The sequence below is a fragment of the Vulpes vulpes genome, chromosome 3 (genome assembly GCF_048418805.1).
Source record: "Vulpes vulpes isolate BD-2025 chromosome 3, VulVul3, whole genome shotgun sequence".
In the NCBI taxonomy this organism is placed as follows: Eukaryota; Metazoa; Chordata; class Mammalia; order Carnivora; family Canidae; genus Vulpes; species Vulpes vulpes.
Window position 1 is genome coordinate 98,465,157 of NC_132782.1, and position 24,598 is coordinate 98,489,754.

The 24,598-nt window shown below is 39.0% G+C and overlaps 1 protein-coding gene across 1 annotated transcript; it reads right to left on the reverse strand.

Annotated features, from left to right (window-relative positions):
* Positions 1 to 189: 189 nt before the first annotated feature.
* Positions 190 to 24,338, reverse strand: UQCRC2 (ubiquinol-cytochrome c reductase core protein 2). Its single transcript, XM_025983760.2, has 14 exons — positions 23,962 to 24,338; positions 21,015 to 21,098; positions 20,768 to 20,917; positions 20,452 to 20,516; positions 18,872 to 18,928; positions 18,504 to 18,628; positions 16,581 to 16,678; positions 13,533 to 13,590; positions 10,722 to 10,817; positions 10,205 to 10,404; positions 7,330 to 7,410; positions 5,241 to 5,317; positions 1,835 to 1,988; positions 190 to 511 (listed from the first exon to the last, which is right to left on the reverse strand). Exons 1-14 carry the CDS (start codon positions 23,992 to 23,994, stop codon positions 428 to 430), a joined length of 1,362 nt encoding a protein of 453 aa, XP_025839545.1. The 5' UTR covers positions 23,995 to 24,338; the 3' UTR covers positions 190 to 427.
* Between the last annotated feature and the right edge of the window lie 260 nt (positions 24,339 to 24,598).

The window sequence follows — 24,598 nt, forward strand, 5'->3', positions numbered from 1 at the left end:
AAGACAGAAAGGGGGTAAAACCCAGACTGCTTAATAGTTCTGATCCAAAAGGATAGATTTTAAAAGGATAATTATTGATGGCTTATCTTTAAAAGCCATCAAAAATTACCTTGATTTTAATAGTTTCTGATGTTTCTGGGCTCTATTGTTATACTCCTGTTCTCTGTTACAGCATCTAAGACAAAGATCTCAGCGTATAATAAATACTTTATTAGCCAATTGCAAAGATGCAAGAAAAACATTTAAACAGAATGTTTTATTGACTTTAAGTCAGCTGGGAACAAAAACCTGTATTTATGTTCTAAGACATTTCATCTCATTGGGAAAAAAAAGATAAATGTTATATTAAGAGATTTTTGACTTTCATGTGTTTTCTGCTCTGGGTTGAGAAAACGTTCAGCTCTTCTCTGAAAGATGTGTTTCAGTATTACAACTCATCAACAAAAGGTGTATGGCCCAAATTTCCGCTTGCTGCCATGGACTTCCGGCCAGAAACAAACTTCTTTGCAGCCTTTAAAAAAAAAAAAGAAAAGAAAAGAAAAATGAATGGAGATAAGAGGATGTATTATCTAGTAGACAAACTTATTCTTCTGTTATTTCAAGAGTGTATGGGCAGGGCATCCTGAACTAGCAATTCTGGACTAAGCTCTTGTGAGGGTCAGTGCATTATTCTAATTTGGGACTTTGTAAGACAACAAAGCTCAGCTGTTCCTTTGAATGTTCCCTCCTATGTGTGACTGAGAAAGTGTGGTGCTCCAGATATGAGGAGAGCTATTAAAAAGGGGAAAGGGAAAATCTCACTGATGTTGCAAAATAGGGCAGAGTTGGCCTCAGGCCGGGCAGTACTTTCCTGTTTCTGTATTACCATGGCAAATAGTCTTGAGTCAATAAAAATACACTGTTAACATAAAAGTTACTGTGTTCTTTATGCCACTATTTCAAGTACAGAGGCTGGTTGTTTAGGTTGGATGCACTGCCACAAGTAGCAGCCCCCACATTATCTCAGTTTTTTCATGGGGAGACGGTGGGGTAGTGGCAGCCAGGGCTGGGACTCACATGATGATCATATACAAGAGGAAGAGAACCATTTGGAAGAGTATGAAAATGATGAACTTAGGGGCCAAGTGAAATCAAATCAAGTCAAGGTTGCTACCTTAAAATAACCTGTTTCTTTTTTCTATCCCCGCTGCCCCTACATAAGGTAGAGCTGTTCATGAGAAGATGGCTGAGACCTCTAACAACGCCAAAGGAGTCGACATTTTTAATATAGGAAGAAACTGGGAAAACCCACTGATTTTGGATTTATTCTGTAGTTTACATATTTGTTAGGCACCGTAAAGAATACAAAAAGGTATAAGACGTAGTCCTTGCCCTCAAAACAACTCAATCTCATAATTATATATGTGAAGAAAAAAAAAGCAATAGCAGGAGAATGTCTTCGGTTAAGAAGACAAATGGAAATCTTGAGATGCTGGATGGTGCAGGACTGTCATAATAAAGTTTATTTCGTGGGAAGGAGAAAGAAACGCCAAATTCAACTATTAGGTTGAATCACATGAAATGGCCAATATTCAACTCTTCCTGACCTCTAAGAATTTTAAATGGTTTACTCTGGTACTTTTAGTTGAATGAGGAAGACACACACCCTGAGTTGACAAGGAAGCCATCTATGGAAGTGATGGTAATGAGCCCTCCCGCCTCTGAGCCAGGCAGAGAGGCACCAAACAGTAGGACAGTGACATATATGGCCCAAAGGAGCTTATGCATTCTTTCCAAAATTGGATCATTAAGGTCAAATTATTTGATGTTAAATCATAAGTTTTCATTTGCTTACATTTACAATATCAGCGTCAGCTACGGAATCAATCTGCTGAAGGACCGTGGCTGGCGGCGTGTACGACCCAGCAACCAGCGCCTGGGACCCGACTTCATCCAGGAACCCCTCAGAAGACTCCACTGACATTAGGTAGGCAGCTTTCAGCTTGTTCCTGTTCAGTAAAAGGTATGTAACTAAGGCAAAAGCCAGTTTTATAAGAGTAAGGAGATTTTAAAGTACGTTCTCAAACCAAATAAAATATGTTCTCAAACTCAAAGATGTTTTCATGAATACACAAATTAATAGCTTTGAAATCTTCCAGGCCTAAAGCCCTCCCTTCTGTGTCTTCAGTTCATCAATTATGTTATTATTTGATTATTTAGAAAGCTGTCAATATAAGATTATACTGGAAACCCAACAGACTGCCTTTTGATTTTACACTAGAACTTAAAGACTTTTATTTAATTTTTATTTCTTTAAAGACTATTTTAATGTGAAGTTTTGATTAATGAAGTAAACTCTTGCCTCCTAATACTTTTCTGGTGATTTTAGACATTTCTATTAAGCAGAATATCTATGTGGGGTCTTAAGGCACTGTCCACTTGTAGAATATTACAAGTGTGTGCTGATTCTCAATCTATCTGCATCCCCCGAGGCCCACTGCTACACTGAGATTTGTCTCAGTGAGGATGGGGCGTGATTGAGAAGGCAAGTGGGGAAGGACAGTAGAGGTCTTATGGTCTTTGCTGCTTAAATATGAGCACAAAGCATGAATTTGAAATAAAAATCCAATTCATAATTCTCTCAGAAACTGGTGTTCAGAAAGGCACTCAAGTAACTTAATAAACTACCCTCGTCTGGAACTCTGTAGCAAGACTTCCATTTACACATAAACACAATTTAATGCAGCAGTTTTGCCACATTGTCAGCTTAATTAAAATAAGACTTTACCTCTTTTTTTTTTTTCTACCCAAGAGAGGGCGCGGGGCAGAGGAAGGAGAGAATCTCCAGTAGGCCCCACGCCCAGTGAGGAGTCCAATGCAGGGTTTGATCTCATGACACTGAGATCATGACCTGAGGTGAAACCAAGAGTTGGACGCTTAACAGACTAAGCACCCCCAGGGGCCCCAAAGATTTTACCTCTTCACTCTAGGTGACAATCTGATCACCAGAGGGGCGGTGGGTGGGGGTGAAACAGGTGATGGGGATTAAGGAGTGCACCTGCTGTGATGAGCACAGGATGACCTATGGAGGTGTTGAATCACTATACTGTACACCTGAAACTAACATAACACTGTATGTTAACTAACTGGAGTTTAAATAGAAACTTAAAATATTTCTTTACTACCATAAACTTTACCAAGAGATTATCAGTTTGTTCCTTCAGCAATGACACCTTACTTTCTTTCCTTTCCTATAGGAAGACTCATAAGAACCTTACAAGAAAAAGTATCAACCCAATCAAAACGGCAGAAAAGAAACATCTTGATATTAGTAGCTGAAATTCCATTTTCTACATGTTGCCATACCTTATAAAAACTACACTAAGCTACGCTTATGGAAATACATTTTCTTAAATAAATTAGAATTGAAACCAATTTTTAAGTAAATCTAGGGTTTCGATTTATTCTCATTGTGTTTTGTTTCTGGTGCAATCATGAAGAACAGCATCCTATTAACCAACCTTGGTCCCATGTACGTAATATTTAATAAACTACTGTGCTTATTTAAGAGATGAAATTTTTTAGTGTGTTCAGTCTAACAGAAGTAATAATGCTAATGGGAACAGAAATGACCAATAAGTTGTCCCCTCCTGGGTAGTAATCTGCTCTGTCATACTTCCTTTGTGGACAATACTAAAGGGGATCATGAAGATAGTCTGAGTTTCATGATTCACATTTTGAACTGTCCTAAATGGATGAAGTCAAGTTTAAGTGTTTTAAACTGACATATGAAAAGGCAAGCTTGGTCCAAAGTATGCCTCTTGTTAGAGCAACTCCCCGAACTAACCAAGTGAGGTTTTGCTGGCACTCCCAGTTGCTGGAATTCCCATAGTGGGAATTTAAAAATCATCAAATAGGAGACAGATATTTCAATCTTTTAATCAGACACAGTGATCATCCTTTATCCATGTTGAATACCATCCAAGACCTACAGTGGATGCGTGAAGCCATGCTTAGTACCAAGCCCTATATGTACTATGTTTCTCCTACATACCTATATTTAACTTAGGCACAGGGAAAGATTAACAATAACTATTAATAAAACAGAACAATTTTAACAATATAATAAAAGTTATGTGAATATGGTCTACCTCTCTCATTTAAAAATATCTTATTGTCCTGTACTCACCTTTCTTGTGATGATATGAGATGATCAAATGCCTATGTGATGAGATGAAGTGAGATGAGGGACATAGATGTGCTGTGACATAGTGTTCAGCTACTAGTGACCTTCTGACAATAAGTCAGGAGGAGGATCACCTGCTTTCAGACCATGGTTGATTGCAGGTAACTGTGGAAAGCGAAACCATGGATAAGGGAGGACTACTGTATTTTTTTTGGGTCTATCAAATCAGTAAAGAGGTAAAAAAAAAAAAAATTGCCAATGATTATGGCACAACAGGTACTCTCATATACTGGTGGTGTGATTATAAACTGGTACAACCTTTTTATGCTGGGACTTTGAAATACAAAAATAAAAATATTATACACACACACACATATATTTGAACAGACTTTCATTATAATATTTATAATTCTTGACCCAGTTGGGAATATATACCAAGAATGTGGTATGAAATACAAAAATGTTTTAAAGCCAAAAATATCTTTTATAGTAGGAAATGTCCAACAAGTATATTTTGATACACCTATTGATATTGTTTATAATACATTTTTAGTAATCTGAATAAGTGGAAACATTATGATTTAAAAAAAAGAGGAATCATTGGTAAGGAATGAAAGATCGTTTTTGACTTATTTCCAAATTTCAAATTTCTACCATAAACATGCTTATATACTTATAGGATATAAGTATATATAATAATAGTAACAATTACGTTTAGAAATCATAAAATGGTCAAGAAAATAAGCAAAATGTTGAAAATTATATCTCTAGGTGGTATAAGATGTGGGTGTGTTTCCCTTTTAAATACTCTTCTGTATCTTTCAATGCTTTTGTGTGTATGTCACAACAAAAAATACAACTTTCAAGGGGACCTGGGTGGCTCAGTCAAGTGTCTGCTTTTGGCTCAGGTCATGATCTCAAGGTCCTGGGATAGAGCCCCAACTCAGGAAGGAGTCTGCTTCTCTCTCTCCCTCTGCCCCTCGCCACTGCTTGTTCTCTCTTGAATAAATAAAATCTTAGAAAAAAAAACCCTTTCAAATAGGCGAAACACAAAAAAGTTAATACTGAAACATACTTGGCAACCTGGACATCTACACTGGAAAGGTTTCCTTGAGCAACTGTTTTTACTTGATTATAGGCAGCCTTGATAACCTAGGATAGATAAAAGAAAGCTGGTCATTTTTGATCAGTGCCAGTCTTCCTGAAGCAATCAAATGCTTTTCTACTGAGGCAAAAACACAAGGTGGAAGGTTAGTTCCATAGAAACAGCACTTGGAATTCTTGCCACTATGTGTTCTTTATTTTTCCAGTGGTCCATAAAGCAGCTGTTTGTACAAATTTATAGTATCCAAGTAGCCAAGCTTTTTAGAAAAGTGGCAGAGAATGCCAAGATGGTTTAGGAAAAGCAAACACAGAAATTCATAATTGCCCTTAAAGAATAAACACTTTTTAAAATTTCCCCAGACTTTCATCATGCAATTAATACTGCTATCCCTTACTATTCACTAAGAAGAAGGTAGTAATTCATACATGGCCGATTTGTAAAGCTTGTCCATGCCTGGGATGCCAGAGTCAAGGAGGAAGCAAGTTCAGTAATGTGGGTGGGCATTTGGCAAATATTTGTTGAATAAATTCATAAATCCATTCAATAATTTTCTCCAACACAACTTTGGCACCATCCTGGGTCACTGACCTACCCCTAATCACTTAAATTCTAGGACCTCCATTTCCAGTGCATTTTAGCTACCCATTTCCATAGCCACACCCGACCTGTATATAACCTAAATTTGCCCTCCCTGTGAAATCATCAATTCCAAGACCCCTGGCCTAAGTCTTTAATCACACTGTCCTTGTTCTTCCACCTCATCATGATCTTTAATTCCTTGGTGTGTCCACTTTTTATCAGACACTTTGGCTTCTCTATCTGGCCAAGATCCAAGATTCACTCCTTCAGTCCCTCTCGCCAGTGTGCCCCACTCCTTTTCCATATGCCCATGCTTCTGACCTGCCCACTTTGCATGCTTCCAATCTTGGATTAACCCTACAACCTGTCTCCTCCATTTCTCCATTGGGAATACCACTGAAGAAAAACTATGAAATGACTGTAATACATGACAATATGTGTAATAAATAACTGCAGTACAAATTTGTGGTCTCTCACCTCTCTCACCAGGAGACATTTACATGTCTGTCGATCCCCACTCTGTGTGTATCCAGCCATTCACTTGTCCCAAATCCCATTATTTTCTTTACACTCTCCTGCCTTCTCTTACTCTCAAGATCTGACTTAGCCTCCTCACTGGGATGTACTTTTGCATCTTTCCAACATCTCCCAAACATCAGCGTTTGTGTCCAAGGCTACAATGTCCACTTGTATACTCTGTTATCCCACCTGTTTGCACTTTTTCAGACCTGATCCCTTTAAAATTTCCTAGCTACTACACCTGCTCCCATCTTTCTTTCCGTTAGGTATGAATTCTCTCCCAACTTAATCTCTCAGTGTAGGCTCTCCTAAAACTACCACCCAGTAAGTCTGAGCTCCACTTGCCTATGCCAACCTCACATTTCTTTCTTCTCATTCATTCCTTAACACTTCTAAACACTCTGGTAAAAACTCTATTACCAATGATGTCCTGGTTTATTATTCACTATTGGGGCTCTCTGTGGTAACTAAATGGACATTAATCCAGATTGGATCAAAATGGTGTTAACTGTTCTCTCTTTTCTGGCCTCCAAAAATTTCAGTTTCTCTTCTTTTTCTTTCTGTTTTTTGGTCCATTTTCATTAGTCACTTGGTGGAACGCCCTAGAACTAGAGCTTTGGTTTTCTTCTCCTACAATCTTTCACATACTATCCTGACTTCAGCACAATTTCTGTACTGACAACTCTGGCCTTGATATCACTGGGGTTCTCAATGAGATGTCCCAGAAACAACTCAATGCCACCCGTCAAAACAGAACCAAAATACCAAGGAGACACTTCCTCCCTTTTCCCTGAAAGCAGAAGTATACATTTGTAAGTTCCTTGCACAGCAGACACACTCTAATGAGATCCACTATATACAGAGCTCCAGTAAGTCATGGCTTTCAAACACTCCCTATTTTTACTAGAAAAATGTTAATGGAGGAAAGACACTTTTGAGAGATAGTGAGTTTGCAACTTACATCTCCAGCTGCAGCAGCCTGTGAGATAGTGTAAATCCCAAAGAGGCCGGAATCAGAGTAACTAGCGTTAAAAGCAGAAACCTGAAATATAATGAAATTTTACTGCATATCACTTTATCAGGTAAAAGGACACAATTTTCCAAAGAGACGAAAATTTGGGACCTTCAGAGTATAAGCAAGAGAAACTAGTATTTCACATAACCAGCTATGTCAGACTGAAGTGTTTCATATACAGGTTACTTTTGTTTTGTTTTAAAGATTTTATTTATTCATGAGAGACAGAGAGAGAGAGAGAGAGAGAGAGAGAGAGAGAGAGAGGCAGAGACACAGGCAGAGGGAGAAGCAGACTCCATGCAGGTTGCCTGATGTAGGACTCAATCCCTGGACTCCAGGATCAATCACATCTTAAGCTGAATGCAGACGCTCAACCGCTGAGCCACCCAGGGGTCCCCAGGTTACTTCTTTTGAAACCATAATGGTTTTTAACTTTTTTCATTTAAATATTTATTAAACAGATTGCTTGCTTCACTGAGTATTTTCTAACCTTTGATGATTAAAGGTTAATGTAAATATTACTTTGTGACAATTATTATGGCTGAATGGTACAGACTGTGGGCTTTGGCATTAAACAAACCTGCTTTCTTCCCTCTGCTACTGCTGGTGACTTTTTTATTTTTTATTTTTTAACCAGTTCACGTACACTTCTACACAAAGTTAAAGGGTTGGGGGGAAATGTCTGCTTAGTGGATGTTATTCAGGTATCCAAGGCAGCCACAGGTCTCTGGATAGCAGGGGTACTCCTGCCTGCAGTCTGAGCAGAGTGTTAAGCTCTGGTAGGTGATCACAAATGCTTAGTATCATGTTTCCCAGTGTTTATGAGGATGATTTACATAAAGATCACCTGATCTGTTATTAAAAATACAGACTTTCAAATTCCTCTAACAGATTTACTCACTCAGATCCCTATAGATGCAAACTGGAAAAGCCACATTTCAAAAATAATTCTAGGTGATTCTTATGCATGTTAAAATTTGAGAACCACTAGCTCAGCCCATATAGAGCACAAGAAGAAATGTTCTTTAATGTTTTGAAGTTTAATTACCATTTTGAGACTCTCTTGTTCATACCTCAAATTTCTGGCCAAATGCTAAAGTAGGAATTTCTGTTAAATTACATCACTGGGATTAAACTCCATCCACCCAGAAGCATCATTAATATTCAATGGTGAAGACTAGCATGAAGAGAATAGAGCAGACCATGAACCAGAAGAGAGAAAATGTAGAGGGAATTTAAAAAGCAGCAGCTAAATTTAATGTAAGACTAATTTAAGGTAATGGTTTTCAAACTGTGCTCCAGGAGGGAACTCCATGGTTCTGTACAGAAGGTTCCAAGGCTTTCAATGTTAAGTAAACATTAAAAATTTATTTAAAAGTGAAAATTTTTATGCTCAGCATTGCAGTTGGGAAACTGTATGGGATAAAAAAGGTTCCTCTACTTAGAAAAAGAAAAAAGTTTGAAAACTATTATGTAAGAGAGAAAAACTCTCTCAAGGCCTGATATACAGGAGAACCATTTTAGATTTCTAAGTCAACATGACCATATATAATAAACTTTCCTCAAACCAAAAGCCTGATTTATGGCCTGCCACATATCACTGTACATCTGCTTTGTGAATGAGTAGCCTAAAGGAAACTATGTTGTCCTTAAGATACCGATCAGTGCTCATACCCCCTGCACTTCTTTATAGTAAAACTCATGATTCCTGCCCAGATGCTATTCTATGATCTTTTAAGGTTTTACGAGATATAAAAAGTATATGATTCTGTAGAAACTGTTCATTCTACAGAGCACTTTCTTCCCTGTGAAGAACATGTTTCCTGGGCAGGTGTCCTGACTTGTGCTCCAATAAAACTTTCTTACCTTCAGAGATTCTAAAAGGTCTGTTCATCTTGTGTTGACAATATTAAACTGAGGAATGAAAAGTGAGGTGATTTTAATTCTACTCAAGTGTCCAATGGTCAAAGGCTACCTACTTGTGCCATGTACTGTTGTAAAATCGTGAACAATATTAAATCCTATAATTTAGTATATTTGTTGCCCTTTAAAGGCTTATCATTGAAGGCCATGTGGGGTATTACATTGGCCAAACAATGGTCATTCATTAAATTAGTAACTGCTGACATTTTACATTCTCTTGATTTGAATATCATTATTTTGAAAGTTTTTCTGTCATAAAAAGTGTGTTCTAGAGTAACATGGCTTTTTGTTACAATTTCTTTTTTAATCTCAAACTGGAGGGATGAGTCTGTAAACAGTTTTTCGTGTATGATATACATCTGGTGGGAAAACATGAAGAGCAATGAAAGTCATTTAGTAGGGGTGCCTGGAAGGCTCAGTGGTTGAGTGTCTGCCTTTGGCTCAGGTCATGATCCTGAGGTCCTGGGATTGAGTCCCGCATCAGGTTCCCCACATGGAGCCCGTTTCTCCCTCTGCCTGTGTGTCTCTGTCTCTCTCTCTCACGAATAAACAAATAAAATCTTAAAAAAAAAAAAAATTCATGAAGTAGCCACAAGAACACAAGACGACAGAAGAAAACTTAGAAAATAGACTAATTACAATATAGGAAAATATTTAATATCTAAAATTTTGTTCTAAAGGGAACTGAAGTATGAAGTTTCTAATTTTTAAGCATTTCCTTCTTTCTATATTAGAATAATTGAAAAGAGAGGAAGTTTTCTATTAGACCCTATCTCTTCAATTTTACAAAGATTTTCTTTGTTCTTACCTTAGACTTTAAGAGCAGACTAACAGGACTACATCATACACAGTAAGCCTTTAAAAACAAAAAGGAGAGATGTTGACTACTCAGACTCACATCAAATGGCTGGTGAACTCCCTTGGCAACAGCCTGGTATAGGGAACTGGTGGGATTGCTGCCCCTCTTGACGTGTGGTCCAGCACCAAGGACATACTGGAGAACACTAAATGCATTTGCTTCTGTACTTCCTATGGCAGCACCTTCTGCTACAAGAGCCGCATGAACAAGACTGTCTCCATTCTGCTCTCGGATTTCACCTGGTACCACATAAGGAGAGAGTAAAGAATAAAGGGGCTTTGTCATCACTTGTTTTATTCTTTCATATTCTCTATGACGAAGTATAACCCACTAAGATTAAGATTTTCTGTGGCCTGGTGCTCTCAGCATGCCATCCTGTTCTCCCCATAACACACACATGAAACATATTTAATACACAACACCCAAACAATCTAATCTTTCCCTTCTACACTGAGTCTGTTTGGTGGTAAGTAATCAGGCCTATCCCACTCCATTATGCTATTCTGAAGGGGAACGTCCTTCTGATAAATCAGCTCTAACAGAACAAAATGCTTACCTCCACGGTATCTGGCCTTTGCACCAGGTAAACCAAGCCCGCCCCTCATGTTGAGAAACTGTTCCGCAACTTGCTTTAGAACAGGGTGACCCACACCTATTTCAATAGAAACAAAACCAAGCCAGAACCATAGTTTTTAAAATACAGTTATAACATATAGGTTTTAAAAATATGTGATTATACAATTCAAGTTATTACAGAAATAGTAAAGAAAACAAGAGCCCCCCCCACAGTGCTACTCTCCCAGAGAGTCCACTTACAGTTTACTAATACATATTCATCTAGCACTTTTTTCTACATATATACTCCTCATTTTCTTTTCCTTTTAAAATGGTGTTATTCTATTCATATCGCTTCTAACTTGTTTTTGGTAATTTATATCTGAGTGAGTGGTCTACAGCAAAACATTTAATGGCTATAAAGAATTCCTTAATATGGATGTACTATCATTAATTTAATCAATCCCTTCTGGATGGACATTAGCATGTTTCCAATCATTGACTATTAAAACAGTATTGCATTGTGCATCAAAGAACACTTTTTTAATATTTAAAATCAATTAATTGACATAGTGTATTAGTTTCAGAGGTAGAGTTTAGTGATTCATCAGTTGCATATACCACCCAGTGCTCATTATACCATGTGCCCTCCTTAATGTCCATCATCCAGTAACCTCATCCCCAATCCCTACTTCCCCTCCAGCGACCCTGTTTCCTATAGTTAAGAGTCTCTCATGGTTTGTCTTAAATTCCACCTATGAATGAAATCATAATATTTGTCTTTCTCTGACTTATTTCATTAGCATAATGCCCTCTAGTTCCATTCATGCTGTTGCCAACAACAAAATTTCATTTTTTTAATGGCTGAGTAATAATATTCCATACACACACACATATGTATGTAGGTGTATGTGTATATATATATACCATCAAAGAACACTATCAAGAAATGGAGCCAAAGAATGGGGAAAAAAATGTCTGCAAATGATATAACTGATAAAGATTTAATATCCAAGATATATATAAAAAAACTCTTACAACTCAAAAATAAGGACAACCCAATTCAAAAATAGGCAAAGGACTTGAATAGACATTTCTTCAAAGAAGATATACAAATGCCCCAAAAGTGAAGATGTTCAATGGTATTAGTTATTAGGGAGATGCACAGCAAAACCACAAGGAGATACCGCTTCATAGACACTAGGATGTCATCAAAAAGACTGATAAAAGTACTGGTGAAGAAGTGGAGATAATGGAACTCTTGTGCATGGTCAGTGGGGTTCAAAATGGTTCAACTGCCTTGGAAACAGTCTGGCAGTTCCACAAATGGTTAACAGTTACCATAGATCCTGGCAATTTTACTTCTAATAATATACCCCAAAGAATTAAAAACAGGTGTTTTACCTAAAACTTATACACCAATGTTTATATTTACAATAGCCAAAAGGTGAAAACAACTCAAATGCCCAAGTGACAGACTGATGAACAAAAGGTGATAATGGACTATTTTTGCCAGGAAAGGGTACTTTGCCAAGGAACATTGGTACTTGCTACAGTATGGATGTACTTGCAAACATTATGTTAAGTGAAAGAAGTCGGCTATAGGGTGCCTGGGTGGCTTATATGGTTAACGGTCTGCCTTTGGCTCAGGCCATGATCTCACAGTCCTGGAATTGAGTCCCGAGTTGGGCTTCCTGCTCCATGGGAAGTTTGCTTCTCTCTCTCCCTCTGCCTCTTGCCCTGCTTGTGCTCCCTCTCTAATGAATAAAAAAGAAATCTTTAAAAAGTCGGCTATAAAAGGCCATACACTGTACGACTCCATTTACATTAACTATCCAGACAAGCCAACTGTACAGAGACAATAAGCAGGTCAGTGGTCACCAGAGGCAAGGAGGAGGTGGAGTAAGGAGTGACTACAGTGAAGGCAGAGTTTTTCTTGGGGGGGGGGGGGGGGGTATGATGAAAATATTCTGAAATTAGTGGTAATAGTTACAGCACTCTGAATATAATAAAGCTCAAGGAACTGTATACTTTAAAAAGGTGGATTTTATGGTATTTGAATTAATACCTCAATTAAGCCGTTATTTACAAAACGAATGAACCAAAAAACAACACTGTAAATAATACCTTTGTGCAACTGTTTTGTAAACTTGACCAACTGCTTTGTATGAAAAATGCTTAAAAGTAAAATTGCTGGGTCTAAAAATATAAATATTTAAAACTTTAATATATTTAAATAGACGTCCAAAAATGTACCAGTTTATACTCCTACTGACAATTTTTGAGTGCTTAATTTCTCCATATCCTGGTTAATACTGGGCAGCATCAATCTTTTAATTTTTGCCAATTTCACTATTAGCAAGGCTATGTTTTACAACAATTGGCTACACACACATTTTCCCCATGATTTGTCTGTTCATGCCTCTTGTCTATTTTCAATTAAGTTATATTTCTTTAAAACATAAACAAAAAACTTGTAAAAGCACTTTGCTTAGAGAAATTTGCCCTTTGTCATAGATTTTTCAAATACTGTAATGAACTCAAAGCCATTTTTTGCTTGTTTTTGTTTTCTGGATTTTCTGAAATGAACATGTCCCTTTTATGATAAAAGCTGTAAACTTACAGTTAAATGTTGGATGCTGCTTTTACTAAAACAAAAGAACCTACCCATTAAAATCCTATCATACAGTCCATACCTGACATAAACAGAGGACCGAGTTATCAAATTTGGTTTAATTCTGTGCTCATGTAATTACAGATTAAAAGACTACTCTTAAAGAAAGAGAAGGACATGAAGCAATTCCCAACTTACCAAGTCCAATCAAAGCCATTCTTGCACTTGTGAAATGGTTCTGAACATAGTAATGCAACTGAGGAAGTTAAGAACATTTGTGAGGTTATATTGGTCTAAATACAAAAAGCTGTAAAAAATTAAAACTGCAGGTCAAAAGAAAATAAATACTCAGGCTTAAAAGTTGCTATAGTGAACTACTGACTACCTGGTGTTGAATTACACTGCTTTTTTTTTAAACTATTGCTTAAAAGAACTAGAACTTAATGTGGTAATGGTTACATGGCTGTGAATATAGTGAAAACTACTGAATTGTGCACTTTATTTTTTTTAAGGCTTTATTTATTTTAGAGAGAGATCAAGAGAGCACATGCATGGGCACGAGTGGGGGAAGGGGCCGAGGGAGAAAGAATCTCAAGCAGACTCCATGCCCAGTGTGGAGCTGACACGGGACTCTTGATCTCACAACCCTCACACCATGATCTGAGCCAAAACCAAGAGTCAGACACATAACCAAATGAGCCACCCGGGCGCCCCTGAATTGTACATTTTAAGTAGGTGAATTGTATGGTACATTAATTTTACCTCAATAAAGCTGCACTGAAAAGAAGGAATTTAAAAAACATTAGAGCACACACTGGTTTAAACTTGAAAAAAATGAGGCTAAGTTTATCATTTTTATTATAATGTGATTTTAGCAGATGTGCATCAGATTTCTTTATACAGATACAGATAGTTAATAGTACTATTAACGTTCTACAGTAGAGCTAAAACCGGTTCTCAATAGGAACACTGTTGCTTCCAAGGGAGTGAAAACGCTCTCAGGAGCAAAAAACAATTTTATTCCTTTAAATATAAAACACAAACACATAGTTAAATGTATATATGTAAACCTAGATAGGCCGTGTATCTGATATTAAAAATTCACTGTGAGTCAAGAATAGAAAAAATTGGCTAAAAAATGTTCCTTGGAAATGGGTCATAATGTTGAGAATCCCTTAGGCTAAGGTAACGTGACGGAATCAAGTTACCAGAATCTGTGCCCTAGAGTGAATGGTGCCTACATCTTGGGAGTCACCTTGGAATCATATTCTTTTCTTTTTTCTACTGAATGCCACCATCGCTCAAGGTATTTTAGCACCAATTTCTTTAGAACTTCCTTTAGACTAAGGACACATTTAAATATGCTAATAACTTTGAAATAACCATGGTTAACATCTTGGTATTTGTTCAGGATAAACACACACGCAAGTGCGTGCACACATTAACACCCCCCCCCCACACCTTATTTTTAAAAAGTTGAGGTCCTATGGTATATCCTATTCATAAATTCCATTTTCTACACTTGATCTTAGCCAAAAGGCCAAGAAGCGATGATAAATTCCATTTTCTAACTTGACAATATGCTATGGAATTTTCCCATACCAATATTTTTGAATGGCTGTATAGCATTCCATTCCATTTCATAGATACTTAATAAGTTGCTTAACTAGTCCTCTAAATTTGGATATTTAACTTGTGTCTAATTTTTCACAATTATAAACATGCTACAGTAGATATCCCTGTGGATAAATGTTTTGCATGTACACTCTTTCCAGTTATAAATTTTTAAAAGTGCTATATGGGGTGCCTGGGTGGCTCGGTTAAGGTCTGCCTTTAGCTTAGGTCATGATCCTGGGGCCCGGGGATCAAGTCCCATATCAGGCTCCTTGCTCAGTGGGAAGTCTGGTTCTCCCTTCTCTCTCTACTCCTCCCCTGCTTGTGTTCTCTCTCATGTGTGTACTCTTTGTCAAATAAATAATAAAATATTGGGTGCCTAGGTGGCTTAGTTAGTTAAGCATCTGCCTTTGGCTTGGGTCATGGTCTTAGGGTCCTGGGATTGAGTCCCACATCAGGCTCCCTACTCAGCAGGGAGTCTGTTTCTTCCTCTGCCTCTGCCCCTTCCCCCCCTCAGCTCATAAGCACTCATGTGCGCACTCTCTCAAGTGGATAGATAAAATCTTAAGAAAAATTAAAAAATAAACAAATCTTAAAAACAAAAACAAAAACGTGTCATATGAATGGTAGGCATTAAACTGTTGATTAATAAGTGTATAGTTTTCCAACAGGGAAATAAGAGTAAAGAGAGACGATACACAGTTCAGTTTTCTCTAGTGGCTAACCAGAAATGAAATGAGAATAAAACCTAACTTCCGAGCTGTATATACTTTGCAAATATTGATAGTTCCCAATTTTTCTTTTAATGTCTTTTGATAAAAAAATTTTTCCAAGGTCATAGGAGTAGAAAATTAAGATTATATACATGTATCTACACTTGCAGGTTTCACATTCTGGAAGTGAAGTTTTACATTATATATACAGCTGTGACATGTGACAAATCTGTCCTGGCAGCAAAGTAAGGCCAATGTGCTGGATGAGGCAAATGAGCTACCAAGCAGGCTGATGATGGATGGGAGGTGATGTGGGCTTATTCCTAACTGCATATTCAGAGGAGTTACAGGAAGACTTCTGGTCACAAGATTATGAAATTTAACATTTAAATACTGTTTAAATAAGATAAATACACACAGAAAAAGGTCCTGAAAAAGGCATTCACATTCAGTGCCTTTAGGTATGTGAGAGGTTTTCCTTTTTTGCTTGTTTTTATTTTCTGGATTTTCTGAAATGAACATGTCCCTTTTATGATAAAAGCTGTGAAAATTGTTCAGATAAAATTTTATTTAAAAAGCCAAGCTGAGGGGATCCCTGGGTGGCTCAGCAGTTTGGCGCCTGCCTTTGGCCCAGGGCACAATCCTGGAGTCCCGGGATCGAGTCCTGCGTCGGGCTCCCAGCATGGAGCCTGCTTCTCTCTCTGCCTCTCTCTCTCTCTACGTCTATCATAAATAAATAAATAAATCTTAGGGAAAAAAAAAAAAAAGCCAAGCTGATAAAAATAATAAAGCCAGCAGGTGAGTCTTTAAAATTTGAAGATAAAAAGAAACGTTAACAAATATACCTGAAATGGCAGATGGATGTTCAATTTCACGTGAAAATAAGCACATTTGAAAATGTAATGTGTTTTATCAGTACCTCATCTGGTGTCACTTTTCCAATCCTGTAGTCAGGGCAATACAGGGAATTAGCCAAGGCATTTCGGTAAGCTGCAGCATGCAAATTTTCAAGGACATCTGTAAAATAAGTAAAGAAGCATTTGTAGGAACATAATTCAAATAAGAATAATGTTTTTAGAACCTAGAAAGCACCTAGTCTATACAATTTTGGTCACCTTATGGCATTCAAGTGTTAAGAGGGCTTGAAATTTAAAACTCTGGCAGGCGAATGTGCTGAGAAAAATAGGAAATTACTTGACAGCAGCTTCTACACACCAGGGCTCGCCTACCACTAGAAAGTATAATGGCCTGGGTTTCAGCAAGTCTGACTCTAGTTGTAGCCCTGCCTGATGTGCCATGTGACCTTGGATAAGTCATTTACCTGAATGTTACTTCTAGGCTAAGTAATGAGTTGTCAGGTTAAGATACACGCCAGTGCCAGTGTTAAGTCGAGTTGTCCTCACTGCTGCACTGTCCCTGTCCCTGCCTTCCTACTTCAGTCATGCCTTTGACTGGGGTATGTCCCTTTATTTACTCACTAACTGGGTAATCTCCCATGCCAGGCCCTGCTAGGTGCTGGAAATAGAGAAATGAAGGAGACAAAATGCCTGCCCTCAAAATGCCTAGAGGGAACACTGAAATAAAGCATTATGGGTGTGATGCCAGCAGATCAAAAGAGCATCAGGGATGCAAGGGAAAAGCAGTGGGGATTGGAAAGGAGTAGAAGAAGTAAAATCTGGGCATGAGTCTTTACAGAATGAGTAGGTGTTTACTAGGGGAATGATGAGAGAGGGGCATTTCAGGCAGAGAAGAGAAAACAGACAGTAGCATAAAGCTCAACAATGGATTCAAAGGGAACTGCAGCTAGAAGGGAACAAGGCAGAGCAAGAGGCAAGAAAGGAAGGCCAGGGCCAGACTGTGAAAGCGAACATATAGGTTACATGAAGGACAAGAAGAAGCCCTGAAAGGATATTCATGTCAGAAGGATTGCTGCAATGGGATGTGGTAGATGGACTAAAGAGGCAGACGTGGCAGACACCAGTCAGAGACAGTAGTAACTGTGCAGGCAGAAAGGATGAGGGCTGGACCCTCACTGCTAACAGCAGGGAAGAAGCCACTGTTGACACATAAGTCATTTTTTCTGCAATTTTAAGAAAGATCATACTCCTTTGTAAAACAGGGTATCACTGTGAAATAGATTAGCTAACCTAAATCAAGCTCTCATTTGTTGCAAACACTTGAGCAAATCCCATTCCATGCTAGGCCCTGGCAGCCAGTAACCTGTTTCGACCCGAGTGGCCCACCTGCACACTTCTGCTCCTGCCAGAAGTTGTAGGACTTGCAAGAATCAGTGGTACTTATTTACTAGTTTGTTTTGGTGATTATACTTGTCAAGATCATATGAATACCAGAAAGTCCTTATTTTTTAAAAAGTTAAATTGTTTGCTTTGGAAAGATCCAGTAAAGGTAAGTGGCTAAATAATAATACCAGCAGTAGCAGCAGCCCTGAACTGTTGCAGGATTTGCCGTAAACAAACTATTGAAAAAAACACTGTATTATTCTTTCTTTTTTCTTTTTCAAAGATTTTATTAATTTATTCATGAGAGACACAGAGAGAGAAGCAAAGACATAGGCAGAGGGAGAAGAAGGCTCCCCATGGAAACAGTGTATTCTTCAAAACAGGGATTCTATACATATACCAAAGATGAAAAATAATCAAGAATATCAACGTTTAGAAACACACGAAAAGATACGTTAAGATATTAGACAAATTTTTGGAAAAGGCATTTTTAAACCCAAGCAGAGAAGAAATTCAATAGCAATTTCTTTCCTCCACAAATTGATCTTCCCTAAAACCCATTATCTTAGAACAACTGAAGCAGGATCAGAAAATGTACTTACAAGCCTGTGGGTTCTGAAAAGCCACAGCTTTGTCAATCCTTAGCTGAGACTGAAGGGCAGCCACTTCCCAACGACGAAATTCTGGTGATGTGGTGACATTAAGCAGGAACTCCATTAGAATATCACTACAGAAGATATCAAGATGAGAGTTTTGAGCCAAAAATTTAAAACCAACGTCCATGCTCTGTAAATGTAATGTTCTCATATATTAAGTTTGGACTTATGGTAAGCACAATGTTCTACAGTTTGTGATTAAGAGCCTAAAACCAAAATCAGAGGTCATAAAATGCCACATTAAAAAGAGACAAGAACTGAGTGGCTAAGTGTTTCTTTAAAAGCAGATGTCCTCAACACATGCAGGTACTTACACATCATCCCGCAGGCATTCCACAGTGTAGGCCATATTTTCCCTGGTTGAAGTCACACTGCGTCAGAAATAAATTACAGTGATTTATCTAAATCAGAAGAATAAGCTCTCCTTACATCTTTGCTACATCAACCAATTCCTTTGGAAAAATTATTTTGAGGTATAAAAATACACATATTCATCAGCTAAAATATAAAATATTTAAGAAAATATTTTCAAGGAAGGAAATCTTGACATGTTATACATAGATGCACCTTGAAGACATTCTGCTAAGTGAAATAAGTCAGTCTTGGAAGAACAAACACTGTGATTCCACTTTCAGGAGGAACCTAGAGAAGTCAACATCATAGAACATAGAATGGTCATTGTAGGAGGTTGTGGGAAGAGAGTGGGAATTTACTGCTTATTATTTATAAAGATTTTACTTTTTCATTTGACAGAGAGAACATAAGCAGGGGGAGCAGCAGAGGGAGAAGGAGAAGCAGGCTCCTTGCTGAGCAGGGAGCCCAATGTGGGGGCTTGATCCCAGGACCCTGAGATCATGACCTGAGCTTAAGGTGGATACCTAACTGACTGAGCCACCCAGGTGCCCCAGGAGTTACTGTTTAATAGCTAGAGAGTTTCAGTTCGGGAACATAACATTCTGGAGATGGATGGTAGTAGAATTTCTTAGTCACTTCACACCAAAGACCTGTATATTTAAAGCAGTAAATTTAAAGTATATTTTACCACAACTTAAAAAAAATGGCAATTAAAGCTGAAGATCTCTTTGTACCCTTCTCCTGCTAACCTCCATCCCCTCTTCCCACTCTAGAGACAACCAATTGTAATAAGCACTGTGTATTGTTTAAAAAAAAGTAATAAATGCCTCCTGCCTTAAAAATATCTCATTGTTCCACAAAACATTTCATTGGAATGATCTAGCTTATCCCTTAATTGCTGTGTACTACTAGTCTTGTCATATCACTAGATCATACTTTATTTATCCCATTTCCCTGAAGATAGCATTTAGATTGTTTCCAGTCTTTTTTTTTTTTTTTTTTTAAAAAAAGATATCTTTGTACAGGTGGATTAAAAACAGAAGTTGTAAGATATGCTCCTTTTCAATATTACTAGATTTTCCTTAATTCTTTTCTAAGTAGTTTTATCAATTTATTCCACTAATTGTAGAAGACAGTCTCCCTCTTCCTTAACACCGCCAACACAGTATATAAATCTGATAGGTTATGGCATCAGACTGTGATTACAGGTAAATATCAATGCTTCTGGCTTCCTCCTCTGGGAAGAGCCTGTTTCCATCCTTTGTCTATCCATTTTCTATTTACTTGTCTTCTCTTAACATATAGTTCTTTATTTTTCCTCTTTCTGTTATGTTGCAAACATTTACTACCAGTTACTTGAATTTTCACTTTAAGGCATAAAGATGTTTTAATTTTGATGTGGTAAAATTCATTAGCCTTCTCCTGCTTGTGTCTGTTTAACAAATCCTTCATGCCTTGATAATAGAGAAAAAAATCCCTTATGATTGAATACTTTCTAGTGTTTTCACTATTTATTTCCTGTTACTTATTTTAAACAAACCTTAATTTACCACCAACTGCTTCAATTCCACGGGTTATCTTGAAAGATGAAGCTCCTTTTGTAGTCTAGAAAAAAAAGGAACAACTGTACTTTCAGTAATTTTTTAATGCCAAGTTTGCAAACATCACGCTATATCACAATTTAATGTCTAATTATGATTAGATTCAAAAAGAACTTTACCTTAACAGCGGATCCTTTTTTCAGCTTTAAGAATTATAAAGTGAAGTTTGCCAAGAAGCACACAATAGTTTCTCTTTTCCATAGGACCAAGATACCATAGCATTTCTGAACAGAGTGAGGTAGTAAAGATGCTTACCAAACTGGATGCAAGACGAAGCAAATGAGAGGTTCCTAAGTGGTTGGAGTCCTCGTATCTACTGCCTGCTTTAATAAACAAACCAATTCTTGATGCAGGAGCATAGTTTTCCAGAGAAGCAATCACTAAGCCATTTGGTAATTTGGTAAACTGTATTTAAAATAAAGTGAGATGTGATCAATGCTTTTATATTTCCAAAGATGCTAAGATGTATATAGGTTCCAGTGAGTAACTCAGTGGGACTAACCTCAAGGTCCTGAGGATGTAAAGGCACTCCTGCAGGGGCAGCTGTGGCTTTCACTTTGGGAGCAACTTTCAGGGAATAAAATCTCTAAACACAGAAAAAACAGGTTATATACATTTCTCTCAAATGTCTTATATTCTGGCGTGCCCAAGCAGCAGAAGGTATTCAGTGATAAAATATCTTCATGGGAGGATTTAGCTTATTATTTCCCAACCACTTTTAAATCTCTATTTGTGATTTGTAGAGGCTAAAGGTATATCTAATCCGGTATTTACTTTTTAAAGTGTAAAAAACTACTGTATTTTCTCCCTCCCTCCACCTTTTAAAAGATTTTATTTATTTATTTGACAGAAAGAGAGGAAGAGAGAGCATAAGCAGGGGGAGCAGCAGGCAGAGGGAGAAGCTGACCCCTGCTGAGTGGACCACCTTGATCCCAGTAACCTGGGATCATGACCCTGACTCGCTGACCCTGACTGAGCCATCCCCAGGTGCCCCTTTCCCTTTTAACTATCTAACTAAAGGTTCAGGTGGTTCTTTCTGGCTCTAGCGCTTTGGAATTTTTTGAAAAAGTTTGGGACTGCCATTCCCTTTCATAGATTTTAGCTTTACTGTTTCCCTTATCTGCCCAGAGTCTCATTTTAGTCTACTTTTCAAGTGAAATGCCTTCATCTCCGTAATCATTTCAGTAACCTTTAAAAAAGACATAGTATACCAAGGAAACTTCCTCCAAGCCCCCAATATCTTCCAAAGTATCTTGATTCTCTTGGGTGGTACGGTAAGACCACACAACCAAGGATTTTACTTCTTTGACTAATACAAATTTACGTCATCCGGAATTAACCATAGCTGCAGATTCTCAGTTCATTATATGCAGCCACTGGAAAGGTAAAAAAGGTCCTCTTAAATTCTGGATAATGGATCCAAGATGTGCAACTTTATTGGCTTTTGGTAATGATACACAATGCTACAGAATTCATCCTAAGGTTCATGAAGTTATTAAGCAGAGATGTTTTCCCAAAATCAAGTGAACATGCTGGAGTTTCCTGAGGATTCCCTAAGATCAGGGGCTGCAATGCCCCTACTCTGTGATGTCCTGGAGGGCATTTTGTTATATACTCAACATCAGTGCTGTGCTAAGTTGGTTCCTAGTTTTCACTTGTTATTAGTACTTTTTAACAATAAATTACAATTAGCTTTTTTTTTTTACCATCAATTTCGTCTCCTGGGTGTGGTATAGTTAACCCTACTTGTGATTTGCCTTTTGGTTTTCTAAAAGTAAAGTTTAAGATACGTGAGCATAGCTGTTCAAATATGAATAATAGTCTATAGTTCCACTACCAAGGGAGATTTAGGGCTTTCACCTCAAGAAATAGTGACACTTTGATTATGTACTGCCTATAATTTGTCCCATTCAAATCAGATGCAAAGAACTACTCCCATAATTGTTATACAATCACTAGATAACTCTAATAGCAAAATATGTACAAATTTATTATGTCAAATGAGGGATACAATTATAAACACTAATTGCTTTCAAGTTTACTGCTATTTTTTTAATTGGTCCTCTCCAACTGTTACCTTGGACTTTTTTAATCTACTGCAAAGTGGGGATGGATGGAATGGGTATTTTGGGGGTCTTTTGTCAGTCTAACTGGGCTGCTCTCAGCGCTGTTAATCATTGGTTTGTCTAGGTGTGCCCAGATGTGTAATTTAGGCTATTTTATAGTTTAAATCACAACCATTTGTATAATCTACAGTGTATATGTATTTAAACGTTAGGCACAGGGAAACTCCATTCCCTGTTCTTCTACACCTCCGTCTAGGTTACTGGTCACCTACTAAGGCAGATGCTATCAGCATTTTGGGCTAGGTTAATGTTTTGGTTGTGTGCGTGTGGGAGGGATGGACGCGCTTGTGTACGTAGACTATTTAACAGTACCTCTGGACTCTAGATGCCAGCTGCGCTCCTCCACAGGTTGTTACAACCAAAACGTACAACCCGGCAGCCCGGGTGGCTCAGCGGTTTGGCACCTGCCTTCAGCCCACGGCCTTGTCATGGAGACCCGGGATCGAGTCCCACATCAGTCTCCCTGCATGCAGCCTGCTTCTCCCTCTGCCTGTGTCTCTGCCTGTCTCTCTCTCATGAATAAATAAATAAAATCTTGAAGAAAAAAAAAAAAGCAAGCAGATATTGCTAACTATCCCCTGGGGGCAAAACTGACCCAGCTGAGATTTTTAAAAGTGTTTCTCACTTCCACTCCGGATAAGCAGCGCTCCACACCGGTAGCAAACTGACATTTGAGGAGTTTCCCCCCAATGACAGCTATGTTTGGCTTGGCCTTGGAGAAGGAGTCTTAAGCAGCTCCCGAGGACAGACCAAGAGCCCCTTCTAGATGTCTCTAATAGGACATCAAGAAAGATGCGTTTATCCCGTTCGGGCACCATAACAAGGTGTAGAACTTATGCATAAGCTCACACAGGCATTAGCTCATTTCTTCCTTAGGATTTCGCTCATAAGCCCACCTAGCCGTTGGGGAGACTGACACTCGGTAATACACTAAGAGCAGAGGCCAGAGCTGAAGGGTAACGGTGGAGGGCTAGCTCGACGCCGGCCTCCTGCCCCCGAGGACTCGCGGCTTCCTCCTCGGGCACCCAAGTGCAGCAGTGACCTTCAGCGGTATCTCCACCGAGTCGCTTCACTTCCGTTCTCAAGCCCTTTCACTTTTCCCTTCAGGTTTTCCGGCGTTCGGTCTCTTCTGCTAGTGGCACGAGATGGGCCTCGAGCGCCCGACCCTCACCCAGCTTGCAGACCCCTGGGCCCGCAGAGTTCGGCTGAAGGGCAGGCGGGAGCCTCAGGCCCCGGAACTCTACAACAGGCACCTCCGGTCCGTATCACCTTGCTGACAAACTGCTCCCCCAACCTTTCCCCATGCCCGCCGGCTGTGCTCACCGAGAGGGACCCGGCTCTCCTCAGCAGCTTCATAGCTCAAGATTGCTCTGCTCCACAGGACCCGCCGGCTTGAAGGGAAAGCAAGATGGTGGCCGAGGACAGGAGTTTCCCAGTTTCCCCCGCGCGCCCTTTCCCACGCCTTCGACGTGAAGAGGACTCTCTATGCCGCCCGCGCTCTACTGCTCCCTGGCCCAACCTCCGGGCCAGTCCAATTCCTCCGAGACGCAGTATAGGCCGACGCAAAGTTTTTAAGGTAAATACTCAGATTACTTATGTTCCCACTTTTTGGATCCTCGTCCTTGCTCGGATATCCACTCTGTGATCTTGCTCTGACTACGTGTAGGACAACCTATCATTATTCCCACCCCCGCCCCTTTGGATTCTCCCGATCCGGACTGTCCAATGAGGAAGTCCCTTTTCCTCGATTCCACCTGTTGTATCCAGGCTCCTGCCCGCCGGAGCGCCTGCGCAGGCCTTCCCCCCCCCCCCCCCCCACCTCCCGCAGCGCGAGTATCTCAGCTTTCTGACCCCTCCTGCGCGTGCGCCCCGCGCCCCCCCCCCCCCCCCCCCCCCCCGCCCAGCGCGTTCTTGCCGCGCCCAGACCCCGGCGCGTGCAGCCTTGGGTCTGGGTTTGGGG

Coding starts and splice junctions, on each gene's coding strand:
- UQCRC2 (XM_025983760.2), bottom strand. CDS start 23,994: ATGAAGCTGCTGAGGAGAGCCGGGTCCCTCTCG. Junction 10,405..10,721: donor AAAGGCCAGATACCGTGGAG/GTAAGCATTTTG, acceptor ATGTGGTACCAG/GTGAAATCCGAGAGCAGAAT. Junction 7,411..10,204: donor GAGTTCACCAGCCATTTGAT/GTGAGTCTGAGT, acceptor ATTATATTTCAG/GTTTCTGCTTTTAACGCTAG.